At 46.3% G+C, this 19,829-nt stretch overlaps 1 protein-coding gene across 2 annotated transcripts in view; it reads left to right on the top strand.

Annotated features, from left to right (window-relative positions):
* The first annotated feature begins 11,460 nt into the window (after positions 1-11,460).
* The window catches only part of DELE1 (DAP3 binding cell death enhancer 1), a 59,654-nt gene continuing 51,285 nt past the window's right edge, over positions 11,461-19,829 (top strand). For both annotated transcript variants that reach the window (XM_085617764.1, XM_085617762.1), the window contains exon 1: positions 11,461-11,618. In XM_085617764.1, coding sequence (XP_085473890.1) covers positions 11,588-11,618 — 31 coding nt within the window. In that variant the 5' untranslated portion in view covers positions 11,461-11,587. The remainder of the gene's footprint in view (positions 11,619-19,829) is intronic.

Here is a 19,829-nt window from a genome sequence, read left to right as displayed (position 1 = left end):
TCACAATAGGGGGGGATTAGAGAAATAATGAATTACACTAAACATAATGCATATGTGAAAAGCAACAGTATAAATGCATAACATGTGCAGAAAACAATAACAACGGGCGGGATAATCCTCGCCTCCTTGTCCTTAATAGAATTGAAAGTTCTTGTCACGTATGTTCGCAAATTTTGAATTCTATGTCAGGACAGGAGGCTCCGATTATGCTTGTTCAAAGCTTATCCACCACCACTGAAGCAATATGATCAATTGGCTTGTAATAAAAGGTTTTGAACACAGAATCAGAAGACCAATCTGCGGCCTTCATGATGTCAAACAAAGTAACACCCATCGAGAATGCCTTAGAAGCCATAGCCCCACATGCCGAATGAGCACCAAAAATGGAATCATCAATGCCGGCTTCAGACATGAGCCATCTAACCCAGCGAGCCAATGTAGCTGGGGTAACAGGGCAAAAAGGCTTCTGCAAAGCAATCAACAGTTGACCATGCATATCTGAACATAAAGGAGCAGTACATACCTCATAATCCTTGACGCATTGGACAACGCAAAGGTTGGGATGATTAGGAAAGGAAGGATAGGTAATCGAGGAAATATTCGTTTTGGTACGTTTGGAAAGACGAAATGTGACACCCTCAGGTGTAAAACTGCAGCCTGCCAAGTCCAAAGCATGAACATCAGACACCCGTTTGCAAGAAACCAGGCATAACAACATGGTCAGTTTGGCTGATAGTTTGTTTACGGGAAAGCAAAGAATTGGAAGGTCAGGCTTCCAAGAACCTCAAAACAATGGATACATCCCATAAAGACACGTACTTAGGACATGGGGGTGTCGCCAGACGGATACCTTAAGCAATTTGGTAATCAAAGGATGCTCACCCGCGGGTTTACCATCAATAGGAACGTGGCCTGCCGAAATGGCGGAACGGAAACTATTACCCGTCCGATAAGCCAAACCGGAGGAAGCAAGAGACGCTAAAAAATTAATGATCAGAGATACATCCGCTGCAGCGGGATCAGTTTCCCGTTGAACACACCAAGCACACCATCGTTTCCAGGAGCCTGAGTAGCGTTTATGAGTATCGGGAGCCCAAGATCCACTGATAAACTAGAAAGTGTCTCGTGAAAGGCCTGGAACCGTCCAACGGTCCCCGAAAGTCGCTATGCCAGAAGAAGGAGAGAGCCTGACTGGATCAGGGGATGCGGATTGCCGAGAGGGTCCAGCAAGAGATTCCACTTCTGGGGAAGAAGGAGCAGCACACCACAACACATTTCCAGGAGAACTGGGAACCAAGCTTGAGCCCTCCACAGAGGAGCAATCAGAATCAGTTCCAACTGATAACGCTTTGTGCAAGCCAGGACTCTGGGAATCATCATGAACGGGGGAAAGGCTTAGCACAGAAGGGGAGGCCAGATTTGTAGAAATGCGTCCGTGGCCAGGGCTTCCGGATCCGGCCTCCAGCTGAAGAACCGAGGAAGTTGAGTGTTGAGGCGAGAAGCAAACAGGTCGATGTGACACTGGCCCCAAAACCGAGGGTGAAGCCTCCAATTGCTGAAATCACGAAGGTGACACGAATTCCAGTCCGCAATCTGATTGTTGTGACCGGGAAGATATTCGGCAATAACAGTGATCTTCTTTTGCAGACAAAAATGCCAAAAGTCTTTGGCGATCTCCGCTAATAACCTGGATTTCGTGCCGCCCAACTTGTTGACACAACGAACCGCAGACACATTGTCCATGCGGAGAAGAATGCAACAGTTGGATCGAAGGGGAGTGAAACAACGGATCGCAAAGGACCCCGCCAGGAGTTCCAGGCAATTGATGTGGAGAGTCAACTCGTGTGGAGACCACCGACCCCCCGTCGATATTGGACCGCACCGGGCTCCCCAGCCCCACAGGCTGGCATCGGACTCTATCACCATCTCCGGAGAAGAGCCGAACAGGGCTCGCCCATTCCAGGCTTCCATGTGGTCCAACCACCATTGCATCTCCCACCTCGCTTCCTCTGAGAGAGGAATTTGATCGGAATAGCGAAGGCCGTTGTGGAGATGACGGATCTTCAATCGTTGAAGCGCCCTGTAATGCAGAGGGCCCGGGAAAAACGCCTGAATCGAAGACGCCAATAGTCCGACGACACGTGCTATAGATCTCAACGATACAGTCTGTTTGGAGATAATTGAAGCCAAATCCCTCTTGATGTAGCGAATCTTCTGATTAGGTAAAAGAAGCTGACAGGTCAGAGAATTGACCTGGAAACCTAGAAAGTCTATCACTTGAGATGGGGTGAAAACAGATTTCTGAGGATTCACCAGAAATCCCAGAGAATGTAACAGGTCGATCGACCATTCCAGATGTGAAATCAACTTGCGTGGACAATCTGCCATGATCAGAATGTCGTCCAAGTATACAATCATGCGGACACCCTGAGTGCGCAAACATTCCACGACGGGCTTCAGAAGCTTCGTGAAGCACCAGGGAGCTGACGAGAGGCCGAACGGGAGAACCTTGTATTCGAACCAGTCCCCCTGCCATTGTAACTGAAGAAACCGACGATGGGGGCTGAAGATTGGAATCGACAAATACGCATCTTTGAGATCTAGGCGAACCATCCAATCCCCTTCCCGGAGAAGATCTCGCAATAGATGGATGCCTTCCATTTTGAAATGGCGGTAAACTACCCCTCCGTTGAACTCCTTTAGATTGAGAACCAAACGGGATCCGCCCCCTCGTTTCTGAACCAGAAACACCGTGCTCACAAAACCTCTTGGATGACGGGTAGTCCGAAGGATTGCCCCTTTTGCGAGAAGGGAGTCTATTTCTGCTGAAATGAACTCCTGATCCTGAAGGGAGAAAAACAAAGGGGTTGGAGGGAGGATTTGAGGCTGGGGCTGGTAAAACTCTATCTTGTAACCCTGAACCGTTTCCAGCACCCAAGCATCGTTGGAGATTAGATGCCAATTGCGGAGAAAAAATTGGAATTGGATCCTGCCCCCCAAAACCTCCTCGGAAGCTGGAATTAACCTCACCTGAAGTGTTGGAGTACTGGTGACCTCCTTGGTGTCCACCGAAGCGACCTTTCTTAAACTGTCCTCTCCCTTTGCGAGAGGGATAGAAACTGGAACGAGTGGTGAATCCGGAGTCCTGACCACCCCCTCTGTGGGACTGGAATCCTCTCTGGGAATTCTGCTGAGACCCACGGCCGAACGAGCGCCCCCTATGTCGTCCGGCCTTGGCAAAAACCGGCCGAAACGCTTTCCGCAGCGAGGCTTGAGCCTTGTCAAGGCCACTGAAAGGGGCCACAAAGTGCGTAAGCTCCTTCAGGAACGGTTGACCAAATAACTGTCCTTGAGCCAAGGGGCCGGACTCGAAAGATGAGAGCTCCGCCAGCTTTGGATCGAGTTTGAGAAGAATGGAACGGCGTCGTTCACAAGAAATTGTGCAGTTGGCATTGCCCAACTGGCAAATAGCCCTCTGGGACCATTTAATGAGCTCATCAGGACCAACAAGGGCTGAAGACTCCTTGGCGGGAACACCAAGATCCAAGATTTTAGTAAGCGGGCCCAATAGGTCTAACAATTTGTCTTGGCAGGAACGCCAGGACCTGTCAAGACCTTTCTTGGGGTCTTTGGCGTACTTTTTGAGATATGTGACCATCGTAGGATCCACCTCTGGGGTTTCGGCCAAATGGTCAGCCAAATCAGGGCGTGGACACTCGGATCTCAGGCGGGCCCTGACATCCTTTTCAAAAGGTTGGCGAATATGAGCTTGTACATATTCCGCCACTGCAGGAGATGGCAACCAAGAAGAAGAGTTTGGATTAACAATATCAGAGGGTTCAAAAGTGAGTATAGAGGGATGTGAGGGAGCGTCCACAAAGTGGTCCTTACGAGCCTTTTTCCGTGGAGGAGGGTCAAGTTCAGAGGAAGTGGAGGAATGAGTATCATCAGCATCCGTATCAGGGAAGGTGGAAAACGAGGTCCCAGCCGTCGCCTTAGGAGTAGACCTGTCTGAAGACAAACTTTTGACCAACTTTTGAAAATCAGATTTGTGTGGATTTACAGGAGATTTAGAGGATGCACGAGCAGCCGGCAACCAGCCCTGTTGTTGAGCATAGAGAGACAAATGAAGTTTTAAGGGGTTAATGGCACGAACAAGCACCTTATTAACCGACTGTTGTACTCCCTGATCCAAAGCCTCCACCAAATCGTGCTCCAGAGAGCCAGAGGCATCATCGTCATAGTAATAGTCATCTTCATAATAATCCTCCATTATGACACAGATGTGCAGCAAGGTATAATGCCCACAGAGATGACAATAATCAATAATGGCCAAAGGCACAATGCAGGGGGAGTGAAAAACCCCACAGCAAGCCACAAAATGCAGGTAGAAACCTGAACACACTGCAAGAATTAAACGTGGAGGGAGGGCTTGCTGTCTGAGAAAAAACTGTCACTCTAGGCAAAGCCTATGATGGATTGTACAGCCCAAAATATATTATATTGCAAATGGGCGTATCTGGGGCTAAATACACAGGCTGTGGGCAATGGGCGCTAAATGCGACCTTCATCTGACGAAAAATCGTCAATTTTTGACAAAATATGGCCGCCTCGCATGCGCGGTAATGGCCGCCCGGTATTCAATTGAAACATACCGCTCGCAGGCAAAGCGCGAGCCTCCAAGCCTCTTTCTCCCTCTCCACAATTAGAAGCAGAGACGCTCCCCACAGAACGAAAGCGGCGAGCGGAAGAGCCGATAAACATGTTACGTAAACCGGCTAACAACAGCGCGGCAACGCGCGGATATGGAGCGCCAGCGGAGCATTAAACAGGCACAAAATGCAATATCAGAACAAAGCAATACATTCAGTAACAAATAAAGAAAATACACTTAACTGGCTGCGGAAAGAGGATGTGATACTTTCTACATGACCTTTTATACTATGGTCTCTATGGTTGGTCACGTGATACCCTGGTGGGTACTGTAGTTTTTCTCTTTATCTACTGTGTTTTTATTGGCTGCTGAGCATTTCTAATAAAGAAATGAGAAAGCATAATTAAAAATTTGCGAACATACGTGACAAGAATTTTCAATTCTATTAAGGACACGGAGGCGAGGATTATGCTTCTCAATTTTCTTTACTGAAAATTCTCAGCAGCCAATCATATAACGTAAAACAAATAAATAAACTACAATACCCATAAACACCAGTGGGTATCACGTGATGACCATAGAGAGGTCCCCTATATAAGGCATACCAGAGAATACCATATCCTCTTTCTTTGTATGAAAAAAATAAACAGTTAAGTCCAAGAATAATCAAAACACATGGTGAAGTCCGGAAACAGTAGAAAAGGCAGAACCAAATATGGAAAGAAATCCAGCAGCCAACGGGCAGGAACGAGACTGGAAAGCAGCTTCAATTGACAGCTTCTCCTGAAGAGGCGCAAACAAATCCAATAGCGAGGATGAAAGGAACTAATTTGAGATCAGAACCTGAAAGGAAAAGATAAGCCGTAATACCACACTCCCAGTAAGAGGGACATAATAACAAAGGGAAGGGTATCAAAAAACAATAGGCGCATAGAATGCAATATATACAGTAAAAAGCAGAAATGTAATATAATACAGTACATAGTAATATAATACAGTACAGTCAAGGGTGGGATAATCCTCGCCTCCGTGTCCTTAATAGAATTGAAAATTCTTGTCACGTATGTTTGCAAATTTTTAATTCTATGTCAGGACCGGAGGCTCCGATTATGCTTGTTCAAAGCTGAGCCACCACCACAGAAGCAATATTTACAATTGGTTTATAATAAAAAGTCTTAAATGTAGAGTCAGATGACCAATCTGCTGCCTTCATAATGTCCAATAGACTGACACCTACAGAAAAAGCTTTAGATGCCATAGCACCACGAGCCGAATGAGCACCAAATTTGGAAACATCAATACCAGCTTCACCCATGAGCCAACGCACCCATCTTGCAAGGGTAGCCGGGGTCACAGGGTGAAAAGGTTTCTGTAAAGCTATCAACAATTGACCCCCTACATCAGGACGAAAACCTGCAGTACTTACTTCATAATCCCGGATACATTGTACCACACAAAGTTTAGGATTAGCAGGAAAACTGGGATAGGTGACAGAAGAGGTGTTACATTTAGTACGTCTGGTGATGGAGAAAGTAACACCCTCCGGAGAAAAACTACGACCCGCGAGGTCAAGCGCGCGGCTATCAGACACTCGCTTACAGGACACTAGACAAAGTAACATTGTTAACTTAGCAGAAAGTTGTTTGCGAGAGAGAAACTGATTATCTGGCCAGGCATCCAAAAAACGTAAGACAGTGGAAACATCCCAAAGCTCCGAATACTTAGAGGAAGGTGGTTTTACTATTCGAATACCCCTGAGTAATTTACCCAATAAAGGGTGTTCACCAATCGGTTTGCCATCAATTGGTGCATGGCCCGCAGAAATGGCGGATCGGAAATTATTGACTGTGCGATAGGCGAGGCCGGAAGCAGCAAGGGATGCCAGAAAATTCACTACGAGGGAGACATCCGCGAAAGCGGGATCCATCTCCCGTTGAGAGCACCAATCACACCATCGTTTCCAGGCGGAAGCATAACGCTTGTGTGTGTTGGGTGACCAAGCTTCATTGATATATCGGGCAGCGTCTCGTGAAAGGCCTGGGACTTTCCAGCGATCCCCGAAATTCGCCATGCGACCAGCAAGAGTTGGCCGGATGTTATCAGAGGATGAGGGGACTGAAGGGGGTCCAACAACAGATTCCACCGATGGGGAAGAAGGAGGGGAACCGCACACAACATTTCCAGAAGTACCGGGAACCATGGCTGAGCCCGCCAAAGGGGAGTGACTAGAATCAACTCCGACTGATAACACTTGGTTCGGGCCAAAACCCTGGGAATCATGACAAACGGAGGAAACGCATAACATAGAGACTGAGGCCACACCTGAAGAAAAGCATCCGTCGCCAGAGCTTCCGGGTCGGGACGCCAACTGAAGAATGCTGGAAGTTGCGTGTTGAGTCGGGAGGCAAAAAGATCGATCTGACAAGGACCCCATGTGCGTATCAACAACCGAAAGACTCGAGGATGAAGCCTCCAATCGCTGAAATCCCTCAGATGTCGGGAATTCCAATCGGCAACTTGGTTGCTGCACCCGGGAAGATACTCCGCCACCACAAACAGTTTGTGTTGAAGGCAAAAGTGCCAAAAATCTTTGGCAATCTCCGCCAGAAGGCGGGACCGAGTCCCGCCCAGCTTGTTCACATAACGAACCGCTGACACATTGTCCATGCGGAGAAGAATGCAACAATTCGTCTGACGAGGGGAAAGGCAGCGAATCGCAAAGGAACCCGCCAGGAGTTCCAGACAATTGATGTGGAGATTTAATTCCTCCGGAGACCACCGACCGCCCGTTGACACCGGGCCGCAACGGGCTCCCCAACCCCACCGACTGGCATCGGATTCGATCACCACTTCCGGAGTTGTTCCGAATAGGGCTCGACCGTTCCAAGACTCCATGTGCTCTAGCCACCAAACCATCTCCCACCTCGCTTCCTCCGTGAGAGGAATCTGATCGGAATACTTGAGGCCTTTCTGGAGATGACGGATCTTGAGTCGTTGGAGCGCTCGGTAATGAAGGGGACCCGGGAAGATCGCTTGGATAGAGGAAGCTAACAAGCCGACGATCCGGGCTATTGATCTCAAGGACACAATCTGCTTGTGCAAAATCAACCTCAACTCCCTCTTGATTGATCTGATCTTCTGATTGGGCAAGAGGAGTTGACAAGTAAGGGAGTCTACAAGAAAGCCGAGGAACTCGACAGACTGAGACGGAATCAACACCGATTTTTGAGGATTGACCAAGAAGACCAGATTCTGCAATAGTTCCACCGTCCAAGCCAGATGTTCCATGACTAGGGGAGGAGTCCGACCCAGGATGAGAATATCGTCCAAATAAATGCTGAGGCGAACCCCGCGGGCTCGAAGAAACTCGACTACAGGCCTCAGAAGTTTCGTGAAGCACCAGGGTGCTGACGAGAGGCCGAAAGGAAGGACCTTGTACTCGTACCAAGTTCCCTGCCATTGGAATTGAAGAAATCGAGGATGAGGACTGTAAATGGGCACTGACAGATAGGCATCTTTTAGATCCAGACGTACCATCCAGTCCCCGTCCTGAAGAAGATCGCGGAGAAGATGGATTCCCTCCATCTTGAAATGACGATATACAACCCCTCCATTGAAATCCTTGAGATTTAAAACAAGCCTGGATCCACCCCCCTTCTTCTGAACGAGGAAGACGTTGCTGACAAAACCGTGAGGATGACGGACCGTCCGCTCTATAGCCCCTTTGTGAAGAAGAGACTCGATTTCGCTGGAAATGAAATCTTGATCTTGAAGGGAAAAAATCAGTGGACGAGGAGGGCGGGACTGAGAGGGGGGATGGAAGAACTCTATCTTGTAACCCTGCACTGATTCCAGGATCCACGCATCCTGCGAGATTTTTTGCCAATTGTGGAGAAAAAATTGAATCCTGCCCCCCAATTGAACATTGGAAAAAGGAATTAAGCTCACCTGAGGAGGAGGCGTCACGCTGACCTCCTTGGTTGCCTCCATAGTGACCTTTCCTGTTGTTATTTCTGGAACCACGCGTGGGGTAGAAATTTGAGGAGTCTTGAAGTTTGCCACGGGCGTTATTATACCCCCGCTGGGCGCCTTGATGATAACCGCGGCCGAACGACCGCCCCCGATGTCGTCCGGCCCGGCCAAAAACCGGGCGAAAAGCCCGCCTTAGTGAACCCTGAGCTTTATCAAGGCCGCTAAATGTAGCAACGAACTTTGTTAGTTCTTTCAGAAAAGGTTGTCCAAAAAGGAGACCCTGTGCTAAAGGGCCAGCCTCAGATGTAGACAATTCCGCCAACTTTGGGTCAAGTTTCAATAAAATAGAGCGACGACGCTCGCAGGACATGGCACAATTAGCATTGCCCAACTGACAAATGGCTCGTTGAGCCCAGCCGATCAGATCGTCAGGATCAATCATTTGCCCAGATGCCTTAGATTTAAATCCTAAATCTAAAATGTTTGTAAGAGGACCAGTTAAATCAAGTAGCTTGTCCTGACAGGAGCGCTAAGCCCGGTCGATTCCCTTTTTGGGATCCTTAGTATATTTCTTTAAATAGGTGAGCATAGAGGGGTCCACTTCCGGAGTGTCCGCGACCTTGTCCGCTAAATCAGGTCTGGGGCATTCGGAACGCAAGCGTGCACTGACATCCTGTGGAAAGGCTTGACGCAGATGGGACTGCACATACTCAGCAACCTCCGTAGAGGGAAGCCAAGACGAGGAGTTTGGATGGATAATAGCCGTGGGCTCAAAGGTAAGTAACTGCGGATGGGTGGGAGCATCCACAAAATGCTCTTTGCGTGTCTTTTTAGCTGGTGGAGGAGAAGCCTCCGGTTCAGAGGGAAAATCAGAGGAGGAATTGCCATCATCTCTGAGGGGCGAACTAGAAGAAGCGTCCTTTGAAGAACAACCATAGGAATGGTCAGTGGCAAGATTTTTAGCCAATTTGGCAAAGTCTGAAGAATGTGTATTCTTTGAAGTTTTGCTTGTAGAATGAGACGAAGAACCAGGTAGCCATCCTTGTTTTAGGGCATAATTACACAAATGGCGCTTTAATGGCACAATTGCCTTGACCATGGCCTTATTGACAGAGTGCTGGACTCCCACATCAAGAGCCTCTACGAGCTCATGCTCCAATGACCCCGAAGGGTCGTCCTCATAATATTCCTCCTCATAATAATAATCAGACATTGTCACTGGAGAAGCGACAGATATTCCCACCGGAGGACAATTAAGGAGCAATAATCACTGTCTTGCGCAAAACAGAGGAGCGTGAATCAACGAGGCGCAGTCAGTGAATAAATAAGGGGGAGTGGTAACCCCAAGCAAGCCACAGTAGTACAAACATGTGTGAAACACTGTGTACAGTAATAAATTGAATGTGGAGGGAGGGCTTGCCTGATAACCCACTCTAGGCAGAGCCTATGCACAAGTTTACAGCCCAAGGCACAACATAAGCCTGAGCGTCAGTGGAGGTCTGGCAACAATTGGTGGGTAAAGGGCAATGAAAGCGCTGCCCCTGCGCTCTGAATGAATCCAAGAGGCTTGTGAGGGAAAAAACGGCAAAAATCGCCGTTTTCGGATTCAAAATGGCCGCCGCGCATGCGCGGAACGGCCCGAGAATTGCACCAGAAAGAGGACTGCGCGTCCTCCCCTCCGTCTCCCGCTCCACAAAAAGAGAACTCGGGCGCAGAGCGCCCGGTCCGGGAGGCGAAACGCGCTCCCAATGCTGCAAAGGTAACGAGAAGAGCGCGCCAGGGAGAATGCACAGAATGCGACAGAAACTACTGGCTAAACACCCTGAAATGAAAGAGCGCGTGTGGCGCGTATGCAAGGCAAGCAAGCGAACACTGACAACGTGAAAGCATGCGCATACAAGTACAGAATAATATAGTGCAATAAACAGAAATAAGCAAGTAATGCACTTAACTGGCTGCGGAGCAGCAAAGAAAGAGGATATGGTATTCTCTGGTATGCCTTATATAGGGGACCTCTCTATGGCCATCACGTGATACCCACTGGTGTTTATGGGTATTGTAGTTTATTTATTTGTTTTACGTTATATGATTGGCTGCTGAGAATTTTCAGTAAAGAAAATTGAGAAGCATAATCGGAGCCTCCGGTCCTGACATAGAATCAGAGCCTCCTGTCCTGACATAGAATTGCAAACCTGCCTATCCCGCTTCTTAAATATACAGCCACCTAAACTCCTAAACACATGTACCCTGACAATCGGTGTTCATTTTCAAACTTAAACCGCTGCTGCAAGTGATGGTTGGGCTGTCATCTTTTTTGGAAAATCTTTTTTTTTTTATGCTAAGATGTTTTCGGACAAACAGGCCAGTTATACTGTAGTCGTTTTTGTTATCCTTTCATAAAAAGAACATTAAAAAAATACCTGCCAGTGTATCAGCGTGGATGCTCATCTTTGATTGTGTTAAAAATACTTTAACAAAATCATTCAAAGACAACAGGCGCTGGCATAGCCAACAGCTCAGCATCAAAGCGAGACGCGGAGACGAAGGTAAAAGATAACGACGTGCTCCCTACACAGCCATGCATTGTCTTTCTCACACCTACGATCGAGATCGCAATGATTAGTTTGGAAATCTCTTGAATTCCAATGCGTCACTTCACATGCAGCTGAGTCAAGTGTTTTGTTTCACCCCCGGAATAATTCATACAGTAAACATAAACAAGTCTACATCCAATTTGGTCGTCTTTTTTTCCGATCTGTCGGTCATGTCCCCTTTTTGTGTCTACATCTCGAGTGTCGGCCAGTCTCTAACCGCGCTGCTCACTGTTTCCGCTTTCGTAATCCTCTCTAACCGCCCCTTTCCTTCTATGGCTCTGCGGCTTACGCAATGAGCACTGTTTCACTCACGTCCCGGATGATAGTCTTGTGACAAGCGCCGAAGGGGTGCTGGTCCCAGCACAGAATGTGGAGACTCCCGAACCTTTTAGGAAGAGGTAATCCCCGCTTTACCTCCAGACACTTTCTATTACTACTTTCTTTGGAATTTCGGCAGTTTTGCCACATGATCTTGGGGCAGCCATATGCATGGCCATGAAAGCACAAAATGGCATATTTTGCAACCTGACCTTCACGCAGTTGCCACCTGTCCTGAGTACATCTGCTGGCATCTACTCCTGCTCTGCCTTGGACAAAGACCGGATCGTGAAACCAGCACACATGCGGTCTCTTTTTAATGCCCGGACTTAAATCCGTTCCACCCCGCCCCTTAGAAATTGGTTTGTGTTGTGTGACACTTTCTCTTAACGCAGAGTCAAACATGCAGCGCAAAATGAACAGGAACCGCGTTATGTCTACCCTGGCGTGCGTGGCATATGTTCTCAATGCAACGACTTGCGTGTCCAACTTTCCTTTTGGATTACTCCTTATCAAGAAACTTACGTGCGACATCCCTCAGGAATGCCGATTTAGCTTGTGTGATATGTTTGTAATTCAACAGATGTCATTTTAAAGACCCGCATGTGTTCTATTTGTGCTTTAGTCATCATTTGCCATGTGCTCCACTTATTGTTAATTCAGATGTTGGTGCATTGGATGATGTGTTTTTAATTGGATGTGCGTTTTCTAGTGCAGTAGAGTTTGTTTTCGGATACGCAGTGGCAATCCAGTTTTATGATCGTAACAAAATATTGTGCCTCAATTAAACCCAAAACGTGTTGGAGCATTGGAAGGAGGGAACATACAATGGCTGCAAAGGCTTAATTTTTAGTTGTTTAACTTAAAGAATAACATGCTACTTTATAATGGGGAAAAATAAAATGCTTGCATGATTGTATTATCTCATACTCAACATTAACAGCCCCTTAACACCTAACTTCGTATGACATAGTTCTTGTTCAGATTTTGCCCCAGAACCACAAGGGCCGAGTTTGTATAACATCAGTATGCTACATCTCCCCCTTCGTTAAATAAAAAGTGGTGAACATCACGAAAATCACAGTTCTTCAATCATTCGGCAAGGTGCTTGCACTTGCTTGACTAGGTGACCGGGGTCCACCCTGATCAGACAGCGGTGACATGGTCTCAGGTACTTGAGCCGGCCCTGCTGGCAGAGCTGCCTCAAGCATGGTTTCAGGGCTCGACAAGTGTCGAGGTAGGTGTACGAAATGTGACGTTCTCAGAGTGATGGATTGTCCAGGATGATGTGCTGTTATCCTATATCCCTTGCACACCACTAACTGTATAGGATCAGCTGCAAAAGAAGTGTCCATTTTCGTTTCTGCTTAACCAGTACCCAATCTCCTTTGTTAAAGACTGTCCCCTGGGCATGACCACGCTAATCGGTATATGGTTTCATTTTCCTTTTACGAACTGCGTTGATGTCTCGAACTTGGTCAGTATTCACTGATCGATCCAAGGTCCATTGCGCTAGTTTTGTTCTGATGGCTCGCCCAAATAGAAGGTGGCTGGACTCTCACCATTTGTGGAATGAGGAGTTGATCAATAGACCTGGCGGGCCTGGCGCATGGCTTGGTTAAGATCAATTCCATCCATGGATTCGTGTTGAATTATTCGCTTGAGGGTGCCCATAAATTGTTAAACTACACCATTGGCTTGGGGCCAAAGAGGTGTTCTCCTTTGGTATCCAATGTTGAACTTTTTGTACACTTTGCTGTTAAAGGGTGGGCCATTATCATACTTGAGGATTTCTGGAATGTTCCACGCTGCAAAGATGTCATCAAGTCCTTCTATGACCTTGTCATGGGTTGTCAAAGATAGGTCCTCCACCAAAGAAAAACTAGAATATTCCTAAAGGCCCAAATAAGTCAACTGCAACTCTCTCCCATGGATGAGCAGGAAGGTCAAACTTTTGCGTCACCTTCAGAGACAAGCAATTGCAAATGTGGCACGTTTTTAGCTCCTTCTCAACTCACTCATCTAGTTGAGGGAACCACATTTGATCTCATAGGGCTCTTTTGGTGCCTATGGTAGTGTTCTTCATGGGCCAGCCTGACCGTCTTAGGTCTCCAGGTATAAGGATTCTCAAGCATTTAAATATTACACCTTCTTGAGTGACAGCTAACTCGTCCTGCACATTTTTGAACATTTGGAATTCAGCATCTTCAGCAAGAGGCTGGGTACCTCTCCATGATTGCGCAGCAATTAGTTCTTTAACGATGATCATGTCTTTATCAGCATTTGTAGCAGCAATGATCTGTTCCACTGATAGAGCCGCTGCTGTGCTGTATCTCACAATAAAATTAAGGTATGCTTCAGCTGTTCCAGATGTCGAACTATGATGATGTAGTGGCACTCGTGAAAACTATTCTGCTGGGCTTTGATCCTTTCCTGGTTTGTACATAATCTCGTAGTGGTACTCTTGCAGTCTTAACCCCACCTCTTGATGCGAGGGGGCATCTTAGCCTTCGGATTCCCAAAAATTGTGAGTAACGCCTGGTGATCTGTGATGACAGTGAATAGTTTTTCATAGAGGAATATATGAAAATGTTTGCAGGCCGACACCACAGCCAGACACTCCTCCTGCTGAGAGCATGGACGTTCTGTCTCAGACAGGATCTGACTGGCATAGGCCACAATGTGTTTCTAAACATTCGGATGGCTTGCGTTGAGTGAGGATTGCCCCTAGCCCTACCGGGCTCGCATCAACAGTTAATTCAGTATGTAATTTGGGGTTGAAGGTGGCCATTTCATTTGCATTTTCAACTGCATGTTTAATGTTGCGGAAACTCCTGTTGCGTTCTGGAGACTATTGAAACAGTACATTTTGCTTTGTCAAGTCTCTAAATGGGGCGCTCACTGTAGCAAAATGCAAATTTATCTTGACCTGTAGCTGGCCATGCTTAGAAAGAATCATAGCATTGTAACATCTTGGGGGTGGGGGGGCAAGTGGGTGCTTGCACCATATCTGGGCCTGGAGTCATTCTCCTATTAGAGAACAGGTGCCCAAAAATCGTGAGTTTGATTTTGTGAAACTCACACTTTGCTGCATTCAGAGTGAAACCCTGCATCAGCAAGTAACTGGCACACTTGGGTAAGGGTTTCGTTGTGTTTTCTCTGTGTTTTCCCAAAACCCAGTATGACATTACGGTAATTGAAAGCAGGTGTAACAGGTTAGATTACTTAGCAAATAACATAATGAAATATCTCAGCAGCCAAGATACTCCAAAACTCAGTCTCTTATATCTGAACAAACCACAATGAGTCGAAAAAGTAGTAACGTACTTGCAGTTCTCCACCAATTCAAGTTGATTGATTGTATCCTTTATTCAGGTTGAGGCGGGAAAACAATTTGGCTCCATTCAGTTGCATGATCATGTCCGCTATGTGTAGAGCAGGGTGTCTCTCCCTCTCAATGGCTTTGCTTGCCTGGCACATATCAACGCAGATGTGCACTGCTCCACTACTGTCCTTCTTTGGTACTACCACTATGGGAGACACCAATAGCATTGGGCCTGTGGAACGTTCAATGATGTCATGCTTTAGCACTTACAACTCTTTCTCTACAGCTTCTTGTAAATGGAAAGCGACTCTGGGGTGTCATTGAGCAAAAGGGCAAATGTCTTGATTGATGTGAAGCTGCCCTTTTATTTTCTTGAGTTTTCCTGGCCATGAAGCAACAATGGGAATCGGCTTGTGATCCCAGAATGAGCACAGATGTAGTTGAGGGATATGAATCCCAGGTCTGCAGCAGTGGCAAAACTAAGCAAGCAGGCACTAAACAAAGTCCCTTTGTAGAATGTGAATGGTGGCTTTCATCAATTTTGTTTGTGCCTCATTGTCGATGTGAATGACCCTTTGCTTTGCAGTGGCTCAGAAGCAGCCCAGGTGTATACCTTCGTGCCCAATGGGCGAGCCACAGGGTATAAGTCGTTATATTTTTCCACAGGCATGATAATAATCGCGCACCACTGTCTATGATAAGTTATTGGTGATTGTTCACTTTCAACGTGATTTTGGGGCAGTGTCCAGCTGAAGTTTGTCTCTTTGTTTGGTGAGTTTTCTTTGAATAGTGATTTTCTTTATAAGCTGCCAAACCCACATGTGCATGCCATCCTTTGGTAGGCATAATCAGCGCACACCCATCTTCCTCGCTGGTACTCAATAATGACATCGAAGAGCCTTTGTACGATGAGCTTGATGACAACTGATTTAGCGCGTGGTTTCTATTTGTCATAGCTGATGTTGCTTTTTTGTTTGGGGAGTGTAGTGTGAGTGCTCTGGAACGTTCTCACGTCCATCTTTTCTTTCCATCGTCACGTACTTGATTTGTTTTTTTGCTCAGCACACAATTATGAACCTTTGCAGTCCTGTGCCCAATGGGTGGACATTCACCTTCACGGGCAAATGAAAATCCAAATCGGAAGCATAACTTTGATTTCTTTTAAAACGTTGACTTGCATGCATCTGGCTTTTGCTCGTCCTTGCTTTTCACAGCCAAGGCTAATTTATTATGGGCGGTTCCTGCTTCTATGTCAGCAGCTTGTCGGTGTGCTCGTTCTTCTGCTCTTGTAGCCATCAGCATTTTTTCAAAGCTGTAGCTTTCTCTCAATATGCGCCTTCTAAACAAATCTGAAAAGCAGCCACCAATGACTGAGTCGCATGACTTACTTGGTGAAATCACAGAACTTGCAATGTTTAATGAGTGTGTCAAGTCTTTCAACAATGTGTCCATTGTTTCACCAACCTGTTGTGCTTGGTTGAAGATATACCTGTCATAGCTGAAATTTGGCATTGAATTTAGCTTGCCCTCCAACGTTTCTTTTACCTTCTGGTATGATTTTTGCATCAGTCTGTGAAACTTTCTTTAGCACGTATTTCACTCCATCACCTGCAAGGTTTTTAAAGTATTTGATAATTTCCTTTTTTCACCTTCTTCATCTAGTACACCAATGAGGTCATTGAATGTTTCGAACCACGCAGCCCACCTGGCCCTAATGTTCTCCTTCTCAAAAGTGTCAAGGGGTGGTGGTGGCTTCAGGAATTCTGCATTGTCTTTTGCGCTCTTTTTCTGCCACTTAGAGCATGTGCCGTTCAGACAGCTTTAAATATACCCTGCGGCCCCTGCAACTTCTGTAAGCACAACCCTTAAGCTTGAACTTGAGTCACGACACTCGATCTGAGGTCGTAGAATGCTTCACTTGTCTCTGACGGTGAGTAAATTCTCTGTTTCTCGTACCTGGTGGTCGCCGCCGTTCTCTTTCTGCTTCATTTGAGTAATTGCACTGTATTTGAGGCGTAGCACAGTGTTTCCGTTGACTGCTTCACCAGTGGTTTTGGCAGACTTTTTGAATGTGCTCCCCTGCAGGGCTTTCACTTTCTTCTTTAGCCGTGTATGGGCTGGAGGAGGGCTTTGACTCCACATGTACTAGTTGCAGACTGCTTTGCACCGATTCGAGGCACACGTAGCATACACCAGCAGTTTGCTGTACTGTTGCAAACTCTTTGAGAAAGCAGCCTTGTTTTCTTCGGGGCAAGTATTCCCTACTCGTTGCCAGATGTAACGTCTTCTCCAGCCCTGGAGCATGCAAGTGAAACACGCCACACAGGAGCTGCAGACAAATACTTCTTTATTCCTCAGCATACACTCACACACTGCACATTATCTCATACTCAACATTTACTACACCCTAACACCTCCCAGAATATGATGTAGTTCTGTTCAGAGTCCGCCCTAGAACCACGAGAGTCCTAGTCCGTAAAAAAATCACTATGCTGCAGCATTGATGTCAAATGCAAAACAAGCATTGGCATAGCCAATAGGTCTCGCCTTTGGGACCTTATAAGTGTTTAGCCATGCAACAGTTGCGTAACTAAATACTTATAAGGTCCCAAAAGCGAGACCTATTGGCTATGCAAAGCGGCTGTGCGGCCGCGAAAGTGAAAGTGATCGCGATCCGATCACGATCAAACATCAAAGCGGCCGTGCGGCCGAAAGTGAAAGTAATTGCGGTAAAACGCGGCGCGCGCTTGCCCGCGCACATGCACTGTATCTCTAGGCTGGCCTGGTAGCACTTTTTTGGAGCCCTCTCAATAAGTCTCGCCAGACCAGCGCATGCGCTGGGTCAGGCGAGACCTAAACAACAGTTGAGTGACAGAATGCAGAACAATGTCATACATTCACCCCAGTACAGAGATCTGGGCCTAAATCCATCGTTTTTTTGCTCACCATGCCATTCCAGTTTGAACCTAGCCATATGCAAATCAGTCTTGACCCTGTGCCTCATGGGAACAGTCCTGCCCGAACTGCCAAGCCAGGTCCTTCCTGGACTGGAAACAAGCATTCTAGGACCGGTTTCGGGGTTTCACCCCTCTTCAGCCAGGATAGCTTGATGTCAGCATCTAGCTACTCTAAATAGATATATTATGTGCTTCTCTGCTAAACATGACCTGCAAGTAACCTGAGGAGAACTTAAAGTAGGAGAAACCAAGTGAGTGGGACTTACTTTAGGGACATAGCAGGCCAAGTTCCCTGTCTGTTTCTTTGGTAACAGTTTGAATTCATTTTGTTGGAATTGCAACTGGATAGAATCGGGTTATATCAGTGCGGTGTGTTAAAAACTGTGCTTTCATATTGAAAGGGCAATGAGTTTGAGTGAGTTTCAACTTGCACGTTGCTTGAATTCCTGCTCTTTCTAAATCAGAGAATAATTAACCTCCACTCGTCAAAATGCATATATGCCTGTATGTAATGGAGTTTGTGTAGCATAAAATCAGCTGAAAACAACCAAAGTTCTATATAGAGGGTGGCAATGTTGGTGCATTTGCGTATATCAATAAAAACATCCCCAGAGCCATACATAAATGCATTAACATAGGCAACCCCAATAGCTCTTGGATGACCGAGACCGGTTGGCTTTGCCCCGATGGCCGATTTACAAATGTATTGTAATTGCTTTTATATAGCGCATACTACCCCTGACGAGGCATCGAAGCACTTTTTTGGCGAGTAGCGCGCTACTCCGGAACCCATAAAGTATTAGTGGTGAATTAGTATAGTGAAATATGAAAGTAATTTGAGTGGTGGATATTTGTAAATTATTTGGATTGTGAAGGATAGCGGAAGGATAGAAGAGGGAAAAAGGTTTGCATTTATGTAGCGCTTGTTAACTCTGATAGGGTGTTGAAGCGCATTTTTGCTTCGGAACCCATAAAAACGTAATATACTGTTACATCAGTCATTGCCTTTTGGTTGCAGGGATGTGCGCTGTCTAGCCGAGACCTAAAAATCATAATTTGTCGCCTGACACACAATTGCCGCCCACCCCCCTAAGCTTTTCCTGTTCCAGATGAGTGCCTAAGTGGCCTTCCCAAAAAATAAAATACTTATTCAGAGAGAACAGTTCGGGCCTCCCTTACAGCTTAATCCATTCAAAAGGACAGTGGGAGGGAAACAAAAACCTCGCAGGCCTTCATGGAATCAAAAAAAAGTTTGCATCACATAAAATTACTGCTTCTGCTGTGCTGCGTTTTATTTCGCAAATACATTAGACATCAGGACAATAAAAGAGCACAAGTCTAAGGGGATGTATTTAGAGAGTGACTGAAAAGCAGCCACATGTTTCTTGTATAAAATATGTATTTTGTCAAGAAGATGCATCAAACGGATACTGCTTAGCCAGTATTATTGGAAAACAATTGCACTCAAATGCCAATTTTGTTCGATGCACTGCTTGAATATTTGTCAATTGGGGGCAATATTGCACCACGCGCGAGGGAGCTTTACAGTTATTTTTCTGTTTCCAAGCTGCCCATGCATATTAGATTAGCAAATTCAAATTCTGGACCTTTGCCGCTGACAGCAATATATACCTAGCTAAGGATTTTACAGTAGTAAAAGTTACACAGACTGTAAACTTCAAAATGCATAGAATCCTATTACAGCAACACACCCTAGAAACAGCAGTGATTTGAGAGTAGCACTTGAAAAGCCTTGTTGTTCCTGTAATGTCTTTACCTGCTGCAGAAAAGCGGCTGTACTCTGCGTAACCAGGCACCAGAGATATTTGATTAAGCAGTGGTATTTAAGTGCTACAGAGATTTAATGTCCTGCACTGCTAAATGGTCAGTTCCTAATGAGCCCATTTTATTCACAGCACATCAGAGAGGCTTCCCTTGCCCACAGGATGATGCATAACACTGGGGCTGAGGCATGTGCTGTAGGAGCCCAGAGCTCCTCTCCAGACTGC

This window comes from Triturus cristatus, chromosome 7 (genome assembly GCF_964204655.1).
Source record: "Triturus cristatus chromosome 7, aTriCri1.1, whole genome shotgun sequence".
Lineage (NCBI taxonomy): Eukaryota > Metazoa > Chordata > Amphibia > Caudata > Salamandridae > Triturus > Triturus cristatus.
Note: the sequence above shows the minus strand (reverse complement) of the source record. Positions and strands in the feature narration are given on the sequence as shown.